At 33.8% G+C, this 16,304-nt stretch overlaps 4 protein-coding genes and 2 non-coding genes across 7 annotated transcripts; 2 read left to right on the forward strand and 4 right to left on the reverse strand.

The window, feature by feature from the left end:
- Window positions 1-348: 348 nt before the first annotated feature.
- On the forward strand, window positions 349-1,948 carry F44A6.3 (uncharacterized protein). The gene is made up of 4 exons (NM_077314.3): window positions 349-465; window positions 1,375-1,431; window positions 1,480-1,628; window positions 1,671-1,948. The coding sequence occupies exons 1-4, from the start codon at window positions 351-353 to the stop codon at window positions 1,743-1,745; spliced, it is 396 nt and encodes a 131-aa protein (NP_509715.1). The 5' UTR covers window positions 349-350; the 3' UTR covers window positions 1,746-1,948.
- Window positions 1,949-2,022: 74 nt separating this feature from the next.
- F44A6.4 (uncharacterized protein) lies at window positions 2,023-3,075 on the reverse strand. Its single transcript, NM_077315.3, has 4 exons — window positions 3,011-3,075; window positions 2,848-2,961; window positions 2,330-2,497; window positions 2,023-2,280 (listed from the first exon to the last, which is right to left on the reverse strand). The coding sequence occupies exons 1-4, from the start codon at window positions 3,057-3,059 to the stop codon at window positions 2,141-2,143; spliced, it is 471 nt and encodes a 156-aa protein (NP_509716.2). The 5' UTR covers window positions 3,060-3,075; the 3' UTR covers window positions 2,023-2,140.
- A 1,813-nt stretch (window positions 3,076-4,888) lies between these two features.
- On the reverse strand, window positions 4,889-6,509 carry F44A6.5 (FBA_2 domain-containing protein). The gene is made up of 4 exons (NM_077316.9): window positions 6,394-6,509; window positions 6,085-6,307; window positions 5,379-5,648; window positions 4,889-5,334 (listed from the first exon to the last, which is right to left on the reverse strand). The coding sequence occupies exons 2-4, from the start codon at window positions 6,302-6,304 to the stop codon at window positions 5,072-5,074; spliced, it is 753 nt and encodes a 250-aa protein (NP_509717.1). The 5' UTR covers window positions 6,305-6,307; window positions 6,394-6,509; the 3' UTR covers window positions 4,889-5,071.
- A 1,711-nt stretch (window positions 6,510-8,220) lies between these two features.
- Window positions 8,221-15,717, reverse strand: C14H10.3 (Pyridoxal-dependent decarboxylase domain-containing protein 1). Of its 2 annotated transcripts, none has more exons than NM_001129636.8 (12): window positions 15,649-15,717; window positions 11,821-11,920; window positions 11,512-11,684; window positions 11,302-11,457; window positions 11,099-11,249; window positions 10,915-11,049; window positions 10,570-10,860; window positions 10,113-10,511; window positions 9,951-10,059; window positions 9,717-9,888; window positions 9,217-9,665; window positions 8,221-8,967 (listed from the first exon to the last, which is right to left on the reverse strand). In NM_001129636.8, the coding sequence occupies exons 1-12, from the start codon at window positions 15,714-15,716 to the stop codon at window positions 8,762-8,764; spliced, it is 2,409 nt and encodes an 802-aa protein (NP_001123108.1). In that variant the 5' UTR covers window position 15,717; the 3' UTR covers window positions 8,221-8,761. The 2 variants fall into 2 exon arrangements, with proteins under 2 accessions (NP_001123108.1, NP_001379485.1); NM_001392833.1 differs by lacking the exon at window positions 15,649-15,717 and adding an exon at window positions 12,663-12,762.
- Window positions 13,696-13,874, forward strand: C14H10.5. The gene has a single exon (NR_071946.1). It is a non-coding gene; the product is annotated as an Unclassified non-coding RNA C14H10.5 (non-coding RNA).
- Window positions 15,718-15,951: 234 nt separating the features above from the next.
- Window positions 15,952-16,083, reverse strand: C14H10.6. The gene has a single exon (NR_071947.1). It is a non-coding gene; the product is annotated as an Unclassified non-coding RNA C14H10.6 (non-coding RNA).
- Window positions 16,084-16,304: the final 221 nt, after the last annotated feature.

Raw genomic sequence — 16,304 nt, forward strand, 5'->3', positions numbered from 1 at the left:
CCTTCCTGCGCCTACTCTTCCGTTCCTTTTCATGATACTATACATCTAAAAATAATTATTTGCATAAAATCATGTGCTCACGTGTTAGAAAAATTATATGCATTGATATACTGCATTTAGTAGTGTATTTAAAAATATATTAGCTGACATAATTTTATGGAAAATTAGCTGTCATTATTACTACCAGTGAACTTCTCTTTCTTTTCCTACGTCACGTTATTATAGCAGCTGTAATGTATATTTAAAAAAGCTTGTTGATTCAAAATTCTGAAGATTTTTCAAATTCAGTTTCATAAACTTTTGTGCAATAACCTGGATTTTTTGTCACGTGATAGTTAATTCCTTTATAGATGGCTCATACAGTGTTTCCATTCAATGATTATTTTCGGGTCACTTTCAATGGTTCACTTCTTCCTTCTCAGAGTCAATCCGGCGAAATCATACCTCCAGTATTCTCAGATTCGCGTAGGTTTCTAATATTTTGCAAATATTCACGTCTCATCCATTTTGGGCTGGAAAAGTTTTAAAGTCGCATATTAACGTGCGACATGTCACTCTATATTCCATGGTGTCCATGGACGAACCATCGCCAGCCAAAATTTCAGAACTTATTATAAGTTTGTATGTGAAAAATGTTTCACACAAAATAAGTTTATATCAGTTGAAAATTTTGTTTCGGTCATTCACATTTAACCTGAGAATCAAGACATTTAAAAAATCATAACAATACAAAATTTCAATTATAATTCATATAGCTTGCATTAAGCTAAAAAAAATCGATAAACAATATGTGACGCAAACACGGGGTTCTGCCTGCTCTCATATTTTTAGATGTAGGATTAGATAATTTTGACTCTGCCACGGCCGGGCTATTGCCCACGCGTTTTGTGTGCCGTTGCGGTTCGGTTTTCAAGAAAAAAGTGTGTCCGTGTAGAGTACACGACACTTTCCTATGTGTAGTCGACGGCGAATTTCGGCTAATTATCACTTTATTTTGAGTAGTTTGATAGTTTATTCCGCATTGTTTTATATAGAATCAAAAGTATTTTGTCAATAAGTAGACAAAAACAAATGTTTGTGAATATATCCACAGAATATTTACCTTGACCAAGGTTAAAACTTAAACTAAATTATTGATACTTGCAAAATAGTATGATAGTCATAGAAAAATTAACTTCCGTTCTTTTTCTGAAAATATGTTGACGAAATAAAAATTTAGGCTGTATTTGAGCAATTTTTAATAGCACAATTTTTCAACTGCTATAAAGCATGTTTCATAAATTATTTAGAATCTTTAAAAATACAATTGATTTGCTAATAAGCAATTTGCGGTTTTAAGAAAGGCAACAATTTTGCTACTCAAACTTATTTCAGCTCTCAAAACAATTGTATTGGAGGACGCACCGAGTATTCCTAATTGGAGAAACAAAGGTAACTTAATTTTTCCAGTAACAATTACTTTTGAATTCAAAACTTCAGAAAACTCTACCTTATTAAAACCATCCCTTTTTATTGCAAATTTTGAAAGTAAGTCTGTGCTCAACATACAATTGCATTCTACTCAATTGACTCCTTCACCAACACCCCCAGAAGAAAATCGTAAAAATTACAACTGCTCTTTTCCTGAGGTAAGCTCTCCAGTTTTGAAGTACAACTTTCCAATTTTTCAGACAACAAACAATAATACAGACGCCAAATATCTCAATTCATCAGAGGCAACAACAGAGAGAACATTTCAAGCGTAGATAATTTTTCAAAATTTTAATTAGTGAAATTTGTTAACTTGAAAATTTGTTCATTTTTACTCTTCAATTCATTGAATAAGTTTTGAACTAAACCAATTGTAACACCAACAGTTGCCTTCGTGTTTCATGAATTGGGAAATTGGCATTTTTCCATATTTCTTGAACAGTGAAGTATTAAAAAATAAAGATAGCAAACTTTGGAAATTGGAAGTTAGTTTGGAAAAAACTTAAGAACAACACCAATCATCACTTTAACTTGAAGAAAATATAGAAATATATAAAACTTATGTATTTATGGAAACATATTTATTCCATCAAGTTGACATTTCACTGAGAAAAAATTCACAGGGACAATTTTTAGAAATTTAAGATACGAAATGTATAACAAATAAAGCTTATGAGCTTTCCGAAAAACAATATACTTCATTGTACTCATACTCCTCATCACATTCCAAACATTCAAAACCAGCCATTTCATCGACTGCTGGATATGTTGTTTTAGCTTTTTTTGCGGCTGGTCTCATGTTATCATTTTCTGAAAGTGAAAATCCATGTTTTTAAATCAAAGAAGCTATAATGCTTACCAAAGTGTTGAGAACGTTTAAGATTCTCGGCAGATTCTTTTCTTTGTTTATTAATAAAATCTTCACACGCAAAAATACAGTTTGTCAGAATGTTGTATGGAAAAGTATACAAATGAGCAGTGACAGTGTCGTTGAAACAATTTGGTTTCAAGTTTCCTTGTGCGTGCCCTGAAAGTTGAAAATTATAGGGAAACGATTTGTAATTCTCAAAATTGTTTTTTTAATTTAAAAAATTACTGAAACTCCGTGTACTCATTTCATATGACCTTATTCTATTAGTTTTTTAAACTGAAAAATATAAAATATTTACAATTTGACTTTTAATTTTTTAGTCCGCTATTTTTACATGTACATAACACGAACACTTAAAAATAAAAGATTTTGAACAAATTATAACTTAGTAAAAAAATAAAGTAAATAAGCCTTCTCAACTTTTATGGGGTGAAAAGACAAACATTTGAAAAGTATGTATTGTTAGTAGAATCTCGTGGGTATAAAATTTGAAAAAAAAAACTTGCCCTGTTGTAATCTGATAACAAATTTTAAAGTTGTAAGCATACAAACGACCTCTTCTGGAGCCAGTAAAAATTGTCCTATAAAGTTGTACAAGTCACTGGCAGACATGAGCCGCACTGGAAGCAAATTTATATATTTTCAAAACTAATTAACAGCTTTACTTACGGTGCTCCTGAAAACGATCGAGCCCATGAGCATGCCGGTGTCTTGGCATATTTACAATACTGAAAAATACAACAATTAGTTATTCTTCCTAAGATTTTACATGAAAAGCTGACAAAAATCAATATTCAGCACATTCGAATAGCGCGTGTAGACGACGACATAAAAGTGAGACTGAGAGATTGGAGGCACGAGAGAAACATATACTGCATCTTGGTGTTCGCGCTCGAACCACAATGGAAGTGTAGTGAAAGTGTAAAGAACATTGTTGTTTTCTAAGCATTGAATGATTTGGGAACGATTTAAAACACTTATTATTTGTGAAACAGGTTAAGTAAGATATATGTATGTTGTATTTGGATAGCTCAAAAAGGCAAAATTCTTCTTAACATAGCTGGAAATCAGCAATAAAAAATGACTTCATATGCAACCGAATCTATATGTTTTTTTTTAGTTTAGGCAGTTGCCATTTGAAGTACAAATATTTTCCGACAAGTTCAAAAAGTCAGAATTGCCCTCCCTCAATGAGAACGTTGGAACCAAAATACAAAATGATGTCAAAATCATGTTGCACAACTACACAAAACTTTAAATATCAACACTGCCTGTTGCCGAAAATGTTGAAAACCATTTGCATGGTACTATCAATCACTAAATATCATAAATTGTTTCATTTTTTGGAAGCTTTTTTATTTCGAGTCTGAACGCAGAACACTCAGTTTTCCCTGTTTTTACAAACATCAAAAACGCAACAGGCAGTGTTGATATTTAAAGTTTTGTGTAGTTGTGCAACTATTGTTTATATTTTTACTCAGAATTTCAAATATTGCAATCTAATCATATCAGTACAATTTTATACTTTCAAGCACTCCTTCACTCAGATATTCGGAATCAGTGGCAAATTTAGAGTCATTTAACAATATTTCCCAGATTTCGGTACCCCACCTTTAACTAAATTGGCCCCCCATCAATGATCACGTTTTATCAGTCACACATATGTAGACTATAAAGCAATTACGCAACGATAAAAAACTGGAAATGTTGTTTTAATCAAGTGCAGGCCATAAATAATTAATCTGACGCTTCTCAAGAAAACTCCAGAAAAGATAATGATGAACAAGATACCAACAGCTTCTCTCCATTTTCCAGCTAAATGGATATTATACGAGTTTTTCATTTTCAGAACAGTGGAAAAAATTTAGGGTACTTGTGTAATGCATGCCCTTATTTTCATGAAGATTTTTCACACATAAATTATCATTTACCGTGACCGAGAATCAAAAAGATTTGTCTCTAATATATGACATTTACCATTTCTTAACGTAAAATGGCTTAATGGCTTGATACGTTTCCTTCTCAATTTTGATGTTTTCTAACCTTTCTTTTTCAATTTTATCTCCGATTGGTTAATATAGAAATTTAGAAACAAAAGCAAGTTTCAAACTTCTCCGGAACTCAGCTTTTTTTCGAAGAATTGGAAACCTGAATTTTGAGAAACTCCATAGAATATCTCCAGAATTAAAAAAAATTGTCAGAAACCGAGAAAATCATTTAAAAATTTGTAATAAATGAAAAATAAAAAGAATGCCACGAAAATAACTGCAGAAAAAATTCATAGTGCTCACGGTAAAAATGAAATAATCATTTTGAAAGTGAGGGCATGTAATACACATGTACCAATTTTAGTTATGGGGTTATTATAGTAATGTTGCAAAATGTGTTTAAACACATTTATGACGTCACAGCTGTGTTAAAATACATGTTTTTAAGTATTTCAAAACAGATGTGAAGGCATTTTTCTACACTTTTAAATTTTCCGAAGCTACTTGAATAACACCATTGTCTCGAGGCGTTTGTACCAAATAAGGAACTAACTTATAAAAAAATTTGCATAACATTTTATTTCTCATTATCAAAATTGAACTGAAAATGAGAGTAAAAACAATGGTTATAATAATAAGTGACACATGGGAGATCTGACTATGCGGCCATGTGTTAGATAAACTTTTGTAGTACATATATTCACAAAATTTGAAACAAAAAGTAGTATAGTGTAAAGCATAATTATATAAAATCCGTTTTCAAAATCTCGTTGACATCCCGTGTAATGTTTCCTTGACAACGGTTAAATTTAGCAAACACCATTGCACCTCCTTTGCGTTTTGAATGCGCGGAAAAGCACACGGAGCCTTTGATAACAGTGTACTTCCATTCAGCGGAGGCAGCAGGATAGGACATGTTTTCTCTTTCAGAGAAATTTGTGTTTTGAATTAATTTAAATAGTTGTTGTCCGAGATGGTGAAGAAGATCGTTTTCACTTGGTGAACCTAAAAATCGCAAATGACAAGAAAAAGCTTTGAGATTAACGCACCTTCAAATTGAATATTAATCTTGTTGATTCCATCTTTACAGAAACGTCGCAAAATATGTGGAATCCAAATGGGAAATTCAAAAATTCCTTTTTCAAAAACAACATTGATTAATGTTTTATTGTCAACTTCAGCTAAAAGCTGGGTAGTCTTTATTGTTATTTTTGCTTCCTTCTCTATTTCTGAAGGAGCCCATGCACAATGATCCAAAAGCGACATCATTAGTTCAGGGGATTTGTTCAAAAAGCAGTTGAAGAAATTGTCGAGTTGATCTGAAGATTTTAATAAATTTATTGAATACCTAATTGTTTTCAACTTAATTTGTTTTAGGTTATCTTTATTATTACATGGCGGTCACTTGTAAAATGAACTCAATTTTTTGCAAAATCGTATATCGTCCTTCAAAAAAACATAATTAAAATGCTCAAAAACGATTATTAGTGTTTTTCGTAGAAAAAAAAAAACAACAACTAACAAAATATTTTATTAATAGTTTTTCACAATATTACACTTTTCCCAATAGTTACGAAGTAAAACACGGATTCAGTTAAAATTTTAAAATTGTTCAACAGAGTTCCTGTTTCCCAAACTGTGAAAAGAACTGTGTTTCATCAGACCATGTAGAAATGAAAATGTATGGATTCTGACTTATGTTTTTTTAAAGTTTTCTGATCATACATGTAATATTCTATCAATACAAAGACTTACTATTTTTTAGAAATAAAACCCATTGTGCTTGATTCACTTTGGCATAATTGGTGACTACTTGGCGAATTGATTTCAGGAACAACGATTCTAACGGATCGCCTCCCATTATGTGTCTCTTACTTTCATCTGCCACATCCATTATTATCGGAGAATCTTTCAGAGAAACAGGTAAATTGCCAACAACGAGGGCAATGCAAGTTTTCTGCTGAGCGCTGAGCATGTTCTGCAAAATACTTTATGTAAAATTGTTAATGGCGAGAAGAAGAGTTTGCAATAGTTCAGACGTTTATCATGTATTTTGGATCTAACCTTATCAGAATGGCTGTCATTTGATTATACTTGAAAATTTGAAAAAAAAAGTGTTTGTCTGATCACGTTGCAAAAGGAGTCACAAACAATAGGCAAACAAACAAACGGGATGATTTTGTTTGAAAGAATGGAGAAGATTCTTCTCATAAAAGGAAACACATTGAGATAAAATCACTATCCAGTTTCATAACATGTGATTGGGAAGATAGAACGTGAAGGATGACAGAGGCATAGAAGAAAAATACGACAGAGTTCAAGAACTGATCTACCACAGATTATAGTATTCAAAACTGGTTTGGTTGTAGTAATAAGAGCACATGAATTCAAAAATGGAGTGGCTGATGATAAGAAATGAAATTGTAATGGCAATGGAAATACTATACTATGGAACTATGACCGATCTACTCAAATTATCATTTTAAAAAAATTTTATGATATAAGTTTCAACAAAATAAGTTAGTAGCCGTTATCTGATCAAGAACAGTTATACGTAGACGAAAAATAAAATGTTAGACAAAAAAATAAAATGTTAGACGAAAAAATAAAGTGTTAGACGAAAAAAAAAGTTAGATAGAGCCCTAGGAATGGAACCCCCTAGGGGATGGGGGCCCTTAGTGGATGGAACCCCCTAGGGGATGGGACCCCCTAGGGGATGGGACTCCCTAAGGGTTGGGGACCCCTAGGGTATGGAATTCCCTAGGGGATGGTACCCCTAGGGGATGGGACCCCCTAAGAGTTGGAAAAAGATTACATATCATTATCGTAAGAATAATTATGCAACGAAATTTCCAAAATGCTAATGTATCCTGATAATTTTGATTCCAAAACCTTTTTGATTGTTGATAGAAATGAGCATGAACAAGAGCTTCTTTTTTACTCACAGGATGATAATATATATGCACAAGCCGATGAAATAAATTACCTTTTGAGAGGTGAGCAGAAATGGTACATCTTAGACCTATGAACAAGTATAAAATGTATACTATTTTAAAATAAATGTTGCTTGTCATGCTTTCCTTATCCCATTTTCACAATTTGAAATTTTCGAACAATATTTTATTACTATAGAAAATATTTCTCCGATATCCAAAAACTTAGCTCCCAAATTGCCAGTAGCTCATTTATTTTATTTTGTGGTTTACGCACGTCTTAGCTACTACATTCCTGTTACATTCTCTGAAAATTCTCAATTTCTAAGTACCAAAAAACATTTTTCTCATCAAACTTGTATCCCAAAGGCTTTTCACTATTTTGATTCTCACTCATTACTTCTCGGTTATTCTTCTCCAAGCTTTATTTTTCATAATATTTCACATTCCTGTATTTTTATTTAAAATGCAATCAAACATGTAAATTGGTTTACAAAAAAAAAACGTTTTCAATTATTTTACAATTATGCTAGAAACGGAAGCAATTTTTGAACAGATTTTAAACCTTTTGTTTGGGAAAAATTTTTTTAGAAAACCTGTTGAAAATTGACAGGATTAAGAAATTATTTGAATGATTTGTTGGGGTTTTATGAGCGGAATGATTGTGTGAAGGGTGATATGTATTGAATTTTTATGATAATGGGTTAAAAATTGCTGCAAACAGAATAATTTGACAGTGATACTTTTCTTCTATATAAATGCCTTAAAACTTTCAAAAATTGAAAGAAAAGTTGAGTTAAAAACTAGCATGTTAGTTTTTAAATCATCAACCATTCTTTATATTTACGTAGTTTTGTTGATAGCTGCTACTCCATTTCCAAACCCACGTGTTTTTTTCAGAGAAAGTTGAAAAACATTTTTTGATTACGAAGCTTGCATGAAGTGAAAAACCAAAAATTTTATCCCAATCAATTTTATTAATATAAACAAACAGTCATTTTGTATTGCACAATAATAAATTATGTATATTAATTCAAAACCCCTAATAATTGAAACGTTGCATACATTTTCAAAGGTTGAGGAAAATAGGCTTAACCGAGACGAGCAGTAGGGGGCTAACCAGTCAAAAAACTATGTGGGAAGAAAACACAGAAAGCGAAAACTGAACACGGAATACTGTCAGAAAACGAAAAGACGCACGAGGAAAGTATAACCAAAGTGTATATAAAAATTCGAACAGTTAGTCGGTCACAACTTTTGAATCAATAGATTCGCTCTAAAGTATTTGAAAAAAAAAAACAATTGAAAAACAATGGAAACCAATAAAAACCCAACTTTTAAAGTCGCTTTCAAGAGATATCTACGGGAAAAGTCACAAGAACAGGCGTGAAAAATGCAGTTATCGAATTCAATTCAATTAGTCAATGCAATGCAAGGAATCACAAAATTACCAGTATAAAACGTTTTACAGATGGATTAGGAACTTTCTATTTTCATAATTAAGATGATTCCACAGGTTTTGCTTCTTCAGCAGAGCTAACAGCTTCTTCTGTCACCGCGGTTTCAGATTCGGATGTTGGTTCTTCATCAATTTTTGTGGCAAAGGGCTCGTGTGGAATTTGTGGAGTTTCATTTTTTGTGATTGGTGGAGTGGCGTCCATGTTTTTCTTTGATTTGAAAAGTACATCAGTTTCTTGCATTTCTCCTGTAAATTGTAATATTGAAGCGTTTATTTGCTTTAACCCAATAAAAGACAATTGGAAAACATAAATTTCCATTCTTATCATCGGCAATTTTTTCGTCCGTTTGTACTAGCCGAACATGTATTTTGTTTTTCAGTGGCAACAAAAAATAAAACTTTTGCTTTTAAACTATTATTCTTCCATATAGGTATTCATTATTAGTTTTTAATACTATAATACATATCAATATTAATATCCAATGAAAATAATACCTGTCTTCAGATTGAAAGCTCTTCCTCTGATATTTTGTGATTCTGGAGTCAATGGAGACCACCAATTAACCAAAGAACCCATTATTGGCAACTGTCTCATCATTCCCTCATTTTGAAGTCTCTGATCATTTTCCTTTCTCAGTGCCTCATTTGCGGCCTCGATTCCTTGTCTTATCAAATGCGCGAGGCTGTCCAAATACTGTTGGCTGTTTTCAATCTCTTTTCCCTTTTGAGCCACCATTTCGACCAAGTTATGCAAATCTTTCACGTCAGAAAGCATGCCAAACTTGACACAAGAGACGCCATAACGAGTGCAGTCTCCGGAAGAGAAAGCTGCGTCGACGCTTTTCAATTGATGCACGAGCTCCAAGTTAAGATGCGAGATTTGTTGTTTCTGGATGTCATTCCAGTCTTCTGGATTAGTTTCTTTCACGATTGAAGGAATGTAACTGGAATTAAATTAGTTTTGTGTTCATGTGTTATGAATTCAATTAATTTACCAAACAGCCCCAATTCCTGCCCAGTTACGGATTGGAAGAAGAACAAGAGATGGGAAATCATCTTTCAGCTCTGAGAACTTTAGTTTGGAAACAACTGTCGACTCGACAATTCTCATAATGTCAGTAAGTTTGCGGACAAATCTTTGAACATGATCAATGTGGGACGAATATGCTGTAAACAAGATGCAATTAGAAAGTTGCACAAAAATCTATTGTTATTGCAAATCAACTTACTTGCTGCGTGCTCCAATGGGCAAAAACGGAAAGCAATTCCATAGTTTCCTCCGAGCTCAATCGTATCAATACCAAGTGGAAGAGATTCAGGGAGAAGTCCATCACGGAGCTAAACTTTGATTAGATGAATTAAGAGCGTTGTGTGAGAAAAATTAAACCTACCCATGCGTTAAGATAGTCTCCGTATTCTAATTCGTCTTGGAGTGTCTTTTCAGCAATTGCGATAGCATCATGATCGTCATTATTCTGGATCAAATCTTTATGATGCTGAATTGCATTTTTGATGCTAACATAATTGTACTTGAAAATGAGCACAGTCGGAGGAGTGAATTTGTTTTTGTATACACGGTTTGCCAACTCCACTGGATTGTCAACACCTATCATCTCAACTTCCGGAATTGCTGAAAGTCCCTTCAACATCACTTTGCTCAATAAGAATGCGTTTTCGATCATGTCAACAATCTTCTTTCCAGAGAGGTATGAGGAAGCGACCCACCATGGAAGAGTGTCAAGTTTCTCACGGTACGATGCTTTGTATCCTTCCACTGGCCTGTGTAGGGTCTGAAAAATTAATATATTTTTTATCTCAATCAAAATAACTTTTTTTTTGAAATCTTACTACAACTGGTGCAGATGGGATGCCAAGCCAAAGAGCAATAGGGACCGTCATACTATCTACTTGGGATAGTACATGAACTAGAATATTGTTTGGTTCACGGAATGTCAAAGCAGCAATGGCTTGTCCAGTGATATGAAGCCAGAATTTAGCCTTCTTCTCACGAATCTCTAAAATTTTGGAAATCATGTCATTTTGTCCCATTATGGTTGTTCCGACAACTCCAATCAGAATAAGTGGCTTCTTTCCAGCAGCCAAATCCTCGTCAAGAATTTTCTCGAATTGATGATGATCCTAGGAATTTTTTCACATTATTAAAGAAGCTTTACAAAATTATAAGCAACTAACAATTCTTCCTTCAATTTCACCCCGATCAGAGTCGAGTTTCGGCAAAATAGTGACATCAGCAATTCCAAACTCTGAAGCCAAATATGATGAGAGATCCATATGAAGAGCTGGCGATACATAAACAACTGGTGCACCCTGAAATGAATCTGAAGTATTAAAAAAGCTATGAACATTCTGTAATGACCTGCTCAGCAAATGCTCTCCATCCTTTTGTAGAATGATCGGTTCCATAAGAGGACTTGAGAGCAAGTTTGACAGCATGTCCAATTCCATTTCTAATTGACAGAGAAATTGTTGCTTCCGGGTCTGAGCAGTATATCTGAGAGTCCGCAAATCTAGAATTTCAATTGTTTCTTCAAACTGTATCATAACTTTTTAATGTCGTACCTAAACAAGTTACTAAAAACATGGTTAACATTTCCATAGAGCCACGATGCAATGCTCTGTCTATGGTGGCTACTCAAAAGATCAATATAAGACTTGAGTGACGCCGAAGTGACCAAAGTTCTTCCCAATTCAGAAAGCTTCTGTCCCTCTCTCGACCTAAAGAAAAATGAGATTCAATGAATTTGAAATAGAAATAAGATAGGAGCCGACCTGGTTTTTGCCACTTGCGCATGCTGCTTTAGTCCTGATGGGGAGGTTGACTCGCTGCCCAACCAGTCGTCAGAAATTATCATGTGCTCTAGTTGTTCGAGCACAGGAGGTAGTGAAACCCCAGACGATTGCGACATTCGCGAAGATTTGCGAGAGATTGGTTTGGCAGATGTCTAAAATACAGCAATTTTTGCTTACAAACTTTAATGACAATTTAAAAAACAGTCAACAGTTGTTGCTTGCATTTTTTTCATCTTAAAAAATTTGTAACGTTAGAAAAGTTCAAGATATGTTTTTCGTCAAACATACAACGGATTTCTTTGGTCCATCATCCAAGCCACTATCCTCCGACTTTGTCGAAGAGCTATTGGACGCCGGGCTGTGTTGTTGCGACGAGACGTCTATTTTGCTGAAATTTCACAAATAATAATGGCCGCATGTTAAGGTGCGAATAAATTTTGTGGACACTTGTGTATGTGTGGGCGCGAAACATGTTGAACAAAGAAGTGTCGACGTTCCCTTGGGACAAGCATACATTTCCCTTTTTCACTCCTTCTAGAAATTGACACACTCAGACACGCAAAGGCCCACAAAACCTGATTCAAATAAAAGCCACACATGTACGTAATTTCTGAAATAAAATAAAAAGGGATGCGGCTGGAAACCAGTCAATTTTGTCAAATGAATTTCGAGAACAACATTCTACGTCAGTTAATTGAAATTCATTTGTTGCAGGAACAATTAGGCTTTTGGGAGTTTACTGAATTTAAACGAGCCCTCTCACTAACATTGTTTGTTGGTGTTTTTTATTGATGACACATAGTCTGAATTTGTAAAAATTTACCTACGAACACGAGAAACTTCAAAAAGCAGTTAGTGAAAAACAAAGAAAGTAGTTTGAATTAGCAGATAGCAGAATTGAGGGGCACGACAATTATATGTAAACACACAACAGTTTTTGTAGAACTCTCTTGGTTCCAGAACTTTTGTCATGCAGAATTGAGAAAGAACATGTGTTGCTGAAGTCAAGTTTGGATAGTGTTTTTTCACTCAGCTTATAGAAAATTACTCTTCAAAATATTTTTAATGTACTATTATTGTTTTTGTTAAAAATTTTCGAGAGAGTATGTTTATATTCTCAAAATTATTACGTTGAAGTTAATGTTGGATGATTTTTAAATCTATGCGAAGAGCACGGTAACATGAATGATGAGCTCTCCGTTCTATGTTTCATTGCCTCATGATTCTTTTTCTGAAAAATTTTTTTTTTGATTACAGTTACGTTATAAAGATGAAAACTGCAAAGAAGAATATAATTTGAAATGACGTGTTCTATTTTCAGAATTTGATTTAAAGAAAAAAAAAACTAATCGATTTAAAAAAAAACTAATCGATTTAAAAAAAAGAGGGTCCAATACCAAAAAAAAAGAATTTTCATTTACTTTCATTACCGCTCATGTGTTTGTTTTGAAGAAGTAAGAGCTGAGGAAATTAAGCTCAAAAGAATAAACAAAACATTATAACAAATATTTAAAAACAAAAAATAGATGGTGAATCATGTGTTTTATGATGGTTGAGAAACTAGGAATAACGTGCAAACTTCTCGAGCACTAAGATCATGTTGGTTGTTACAGAACCAAAAAATATATATCTAACTATATTTAGCTAACCGGAAGTTGGACAATAAAAAGTGCAAATCTGTCTAGCCTCATTCTTTTTTAAATGAGTTCTCAGTCATAACAGACACAAAAACTTTTATTTCACTATGTAGTTTTGTTTGGATTTCGAAAAAAAATGCATTGAATGAAACACATCTGTGACAAACTCGGAAATATTCAAATCACTTCCTAGTCTGTTATTCAACCTCGGGTGTGTTAAACAAAGTGTCAGAAATGTTGTCATTTTGGCAACTTGTCCATTTTCGGGTCTAGCTTCTAGGTCTTGCCGAATCAAGGAGAGCCATAAAAAATGTAAATGGACAAGAGAAGGGGAGGGAGAGATAGACATTGCAATGTAAGAAACAACTCAAATTGACATAATCTTCCTGAAGGCGACAAAAACATTGAAGTGCCATCATATTCTTTTTTATCTCCCCCAAGCCACGAACACTAAAAGACTCGCAGTACCAAATCAAATAATGGACAATGGGGCGGATGTAAAAGCGAGAGGCCATGCTTGTCTCTCTCTGTGAAACGGGGCTCAATGTGTGCTTTATTTCATTGCGTTTACGTTTTTTTTTGAGAAATGAAGAACGAATGACACAACCGCACACCGGGCCTCCCACAAGCGAAGCTGCAGGCCACAACCAAAATTGATGGGCCCTTGAGCTTCGTTTTGGTTAAATATGAATATTCGCACGCACCAAACCTTCAGTTCACAAGTGTATCGTGTTACAGTGGCGTGGCTGGTGCAAAGAACACACTTTTCCTAGACTAGCAATTTTATAAACACACCTTTGCAAAAAAGTCTGGAATGTTGTATATGCAGTACCCTCGATTTAAAAAAATGAAACATGATTAGTTCCTTAAAAACTTTCAATGCAAAGAATATGTTTAAATTAGTATTTTTCTTTGAAATCATAGCAGCGGTCTCGCACATTCCTATTCATTACTTTTAAATTATGTTAAACAGAAAAAACTATCATATCTGTTTTGAATTCAAAGCATCTTTTAGGTTTTTAGTAAATACGTCAATAATTAAAACTGGTAAAAAAGTTAACTAACAAAAACTAGTAAAGGTGAAATAGAAACAGTGAATGAAGAAATTTTTACACTGTAATAAAAAGTTTTAAGTATTCCGGTTCTATAATATGTATTAAATGTATAATATCAGCAAGTTCGAGCAGATTAACGGCTACTGTTGATTGAAAATGTTACAGCTACTCCAAATGGGCAAAACAAAAGTTGCTAGAAATTGTTAAGATATTGCAGCAGTATGCAAAAAAGTAGAAACAAAAAAAAACAATTTATTGCACAATCAACTCAACGATCTGCTCTATTTCTAAGTTATAGTTTGTTGTTAAATATATCTAAACTTTAAATAAAAACAATGTTTCTATTCAGTTTATTGATTTTCTTTAATCAAGGCAGGATTTTTTATATGTTACTGCGTTTAATAATAGAAACAGATTACTTTTATTTTTACAACCCTGGTTTTTATAACTAATGTTTAAACATTTTCATATTCACAAGCATATGTTTTTAACTTTTTTCAAACGGAAATTTATTTATGCCAGCTCATACCTAAATAGTCTCTTGCATATTTTTCATGCTTCATCTCTTTACTTTTTTTTATTATTCTTCCTCCCCCAAACTGTGTAAACATGATTCGCGTCATGAAATTTCATAGAATTTTTTCTCTTTTTCAATCCTCGTTTCACTGGTTATATTAAAACAGTCAATTTGAATAGGGAACACGCCCTAGAAAACAGGTCGAAGATAACATCTGACACCGTCAAAGAGGAGAAATAAGTAGGATCTTGAAGCGAAATGTGAAGGAGATCTGGAAAAGGCGGAACTCGATAAAGATCCGCGGATCAGTAGATGTAAAAATAGGAGTGGTAAAAACTACATCAGAAGAGAGTGACCATCAACCATTTGAAAATTTGAAAACTATTGCTTCACAATATACAGACGAAACACTGCGAACGATACAACTCGCTTTAGAAACAACAATAACAACAAAAATATGCCTAACTTCAGCTCAATAAAAAATGTGCACTTGGAACCTGATTTCAAAACTTTTTTCTAAAAACATGCTTCAGATTGCGAAAATGTTTTGAAGGCACTGACAAGATTCCAAAAAAGTATTGAAGGTGTCGCAGAGGGACCATTACAAAGCGTTCCTTCCCGTTTCCCACTGTTATTGAAACACTGCATGCATTTCTACTTCTATTGCCTTTTTTCTTTTACTTCCGCACTTTCGTACACTGACGCGTTCAGAAATTCCCCATAACTTCTCTCTATTCATGATCTAAGACAACCTGTCCGGGTAGTTGTCAGGATAATAACTAAATGGACAGCGAACGATGATGTTTTTGCAGGTTTCCAGTTTTACTTAAATCGCTAAATGTCTTAATTACCCTTTTAAGAAATGTCTTGTTAAAAGAATAGTCATAAGCGAAAGAAGTCCTCATACCTTTCAATTGTTTGAATGATGCTCTCGATTTGCTGAACTGTGCCCGACATTTCAGCAGACGTGGCCATCCTGTAAGAATTATGATAATACTGGAGAACAGATTTTGAAAAGATCAGCTTGATAGCTGTCCAGAGCCGATGTACGATTTGGGAAAAAAACGTGGCACCGCCACACTGTGGAACAGACAAAGATAGTAAGCAAGGGCACAAACAAAGAGTAACAAAGAGGTAGAGAGAGAAATGAAAGAATGATAGTAAAAGAAGGAGGGAGAAAGGCGAAAGAGGTGTTGAACAAATAAACCACGAATGCAGCTAGCAAATGATTTCGAATCATCGATTGATGCAAAATTATATTCGGGTATTGTGTATGTTTTTTTCCAACGTGGCAGTTCCATTCTGTGCTGTTTCAAGGGAGAGGAACATTGAATAAGCATCATGCGGCGCGAAATACAAGGATAGGGGAACGAGAGGGAAAGAGATCGACGTAGATAAAGTACAAGCGCCTGTATTTTGCCTCATTTCTTCATATCTGAACATCTTTTCGCTTTCTTTCTCCGGACAATGAAGTCAATTGGTTGAAGGTTTTTGCTTCATCCTTTTCAATAGCTTATCTATACAGAATATGATTACCTTCGGCTAGAAAACAATCAAACGTGC

Source organism: Caenorhabditis elegans, chromosome X (assembly GCF_000002985.6).
Source record: "Caenorhabditis elegans chromosome X".
NCBI classification, from domain to species: Eukaryota; Metazoa; Nematoda; class Chromadorea; order Rhabditida; family Rhabditidae; genus Caenorhabditis; species Caenorhabditis elegans.

What these genes read in the sequence shown, in the direction of transcription:
- C14H10.3 (NM_001129636.8), bottom strand. Translation starts at nt 15,716, where the DNA reads ATGGCCACGTCTGCTGAAATGTCGGGCACAGTTCAGCAAATCGAGAGC. An exon ending in GCAGGAATTGGGGCTGTTTG is followed by an intron (nt 9,666 to 9,716) that starts GTAAATTAATTG and finishes ATTTAATTCCAG; the next exon opens with TTACATTCCTTCAATCGTGA. An exon ending in AGCTTTCAATCTGAAGACAG is followed by an intron (nt 8,968 to 9,216) that starts GTATTATTTTCA and finishes TACAATTTACAG; the next exon opens with GAGAAATGCAAGAAACTGAT.
- F44A6.3 (NM_077314.3), top strand. Translation starts at nt 351, where the DNA reads ATGGCTCATACAGTGTTTCCATTCAATGATTATTTTCGGGTCACTTTC. An exon ending in TCCAGTATTCTCAGATTCGC is followed by an intron (nt 466 to 1,374) that starts GTAGGTTTCTAA and finishes AACTTATTTCAG; the next exon opens with CTCTCAAAACAATTGTATTG. An exon ending in ACAACTGCTCTTTTCCTGAG is followed by an intron (nt 1,629 to 1,670) that starts GTAAGCTCTCCA and finishes CCAATTTTTCAG; the next exon opens with ACAACAAACAATAATACAGA.
- F44A6.5 (NM_077316.9), bottom strand. Translation starts at nt 6,304, where the DNA reads ATGCTCAGCGCTCAGCAGAAAACTTGCATTGCCCTCGTTGTTGGCAAT. An exon ending in GGTTTTATTTCTAAAAAATA is followed by an intron (nt 5,649 to 6,084) that starts GTAAGTCTTTGT and finishes TAAAATCTTCAG; the next exon opens with ATCAACTCGACAATTTCTTC. An exon ending in GATTAATATTCAATTTGAAG is followed by an intron (nt 5,335 to 5,378) that starts GTGCGTTAATCT and finishes TGCGATTTTTAG; the next exon opens with GTTCACCAAGTGAAAACGAT.
- F44A6.4 (NM_077315.3), bottom strand. Translation starts at nt 3,059, where the DNA reads ATGCCAAGACACCGGCATGCTCATGGGCTCGATCGTTTTCAGGAGCAC. An exon ending in TGTTATCAGATTACAACAGG is followed by an intron (nt 2,498 to 2,847) that starts GCAAGTTTTTTT and finishes TTCAACTTTCAG; the next exon opens with GGCACGCACAAGGAAACTTG. An exon ending in TAAACGTTCTCAACACTTTG is followed by an intron (nt 2,281 to 2,329) that starts GTAAGCATTATA and finishes TTTCACTTTCAG; the next exon opens with AAAATGATAACATGAGACCA.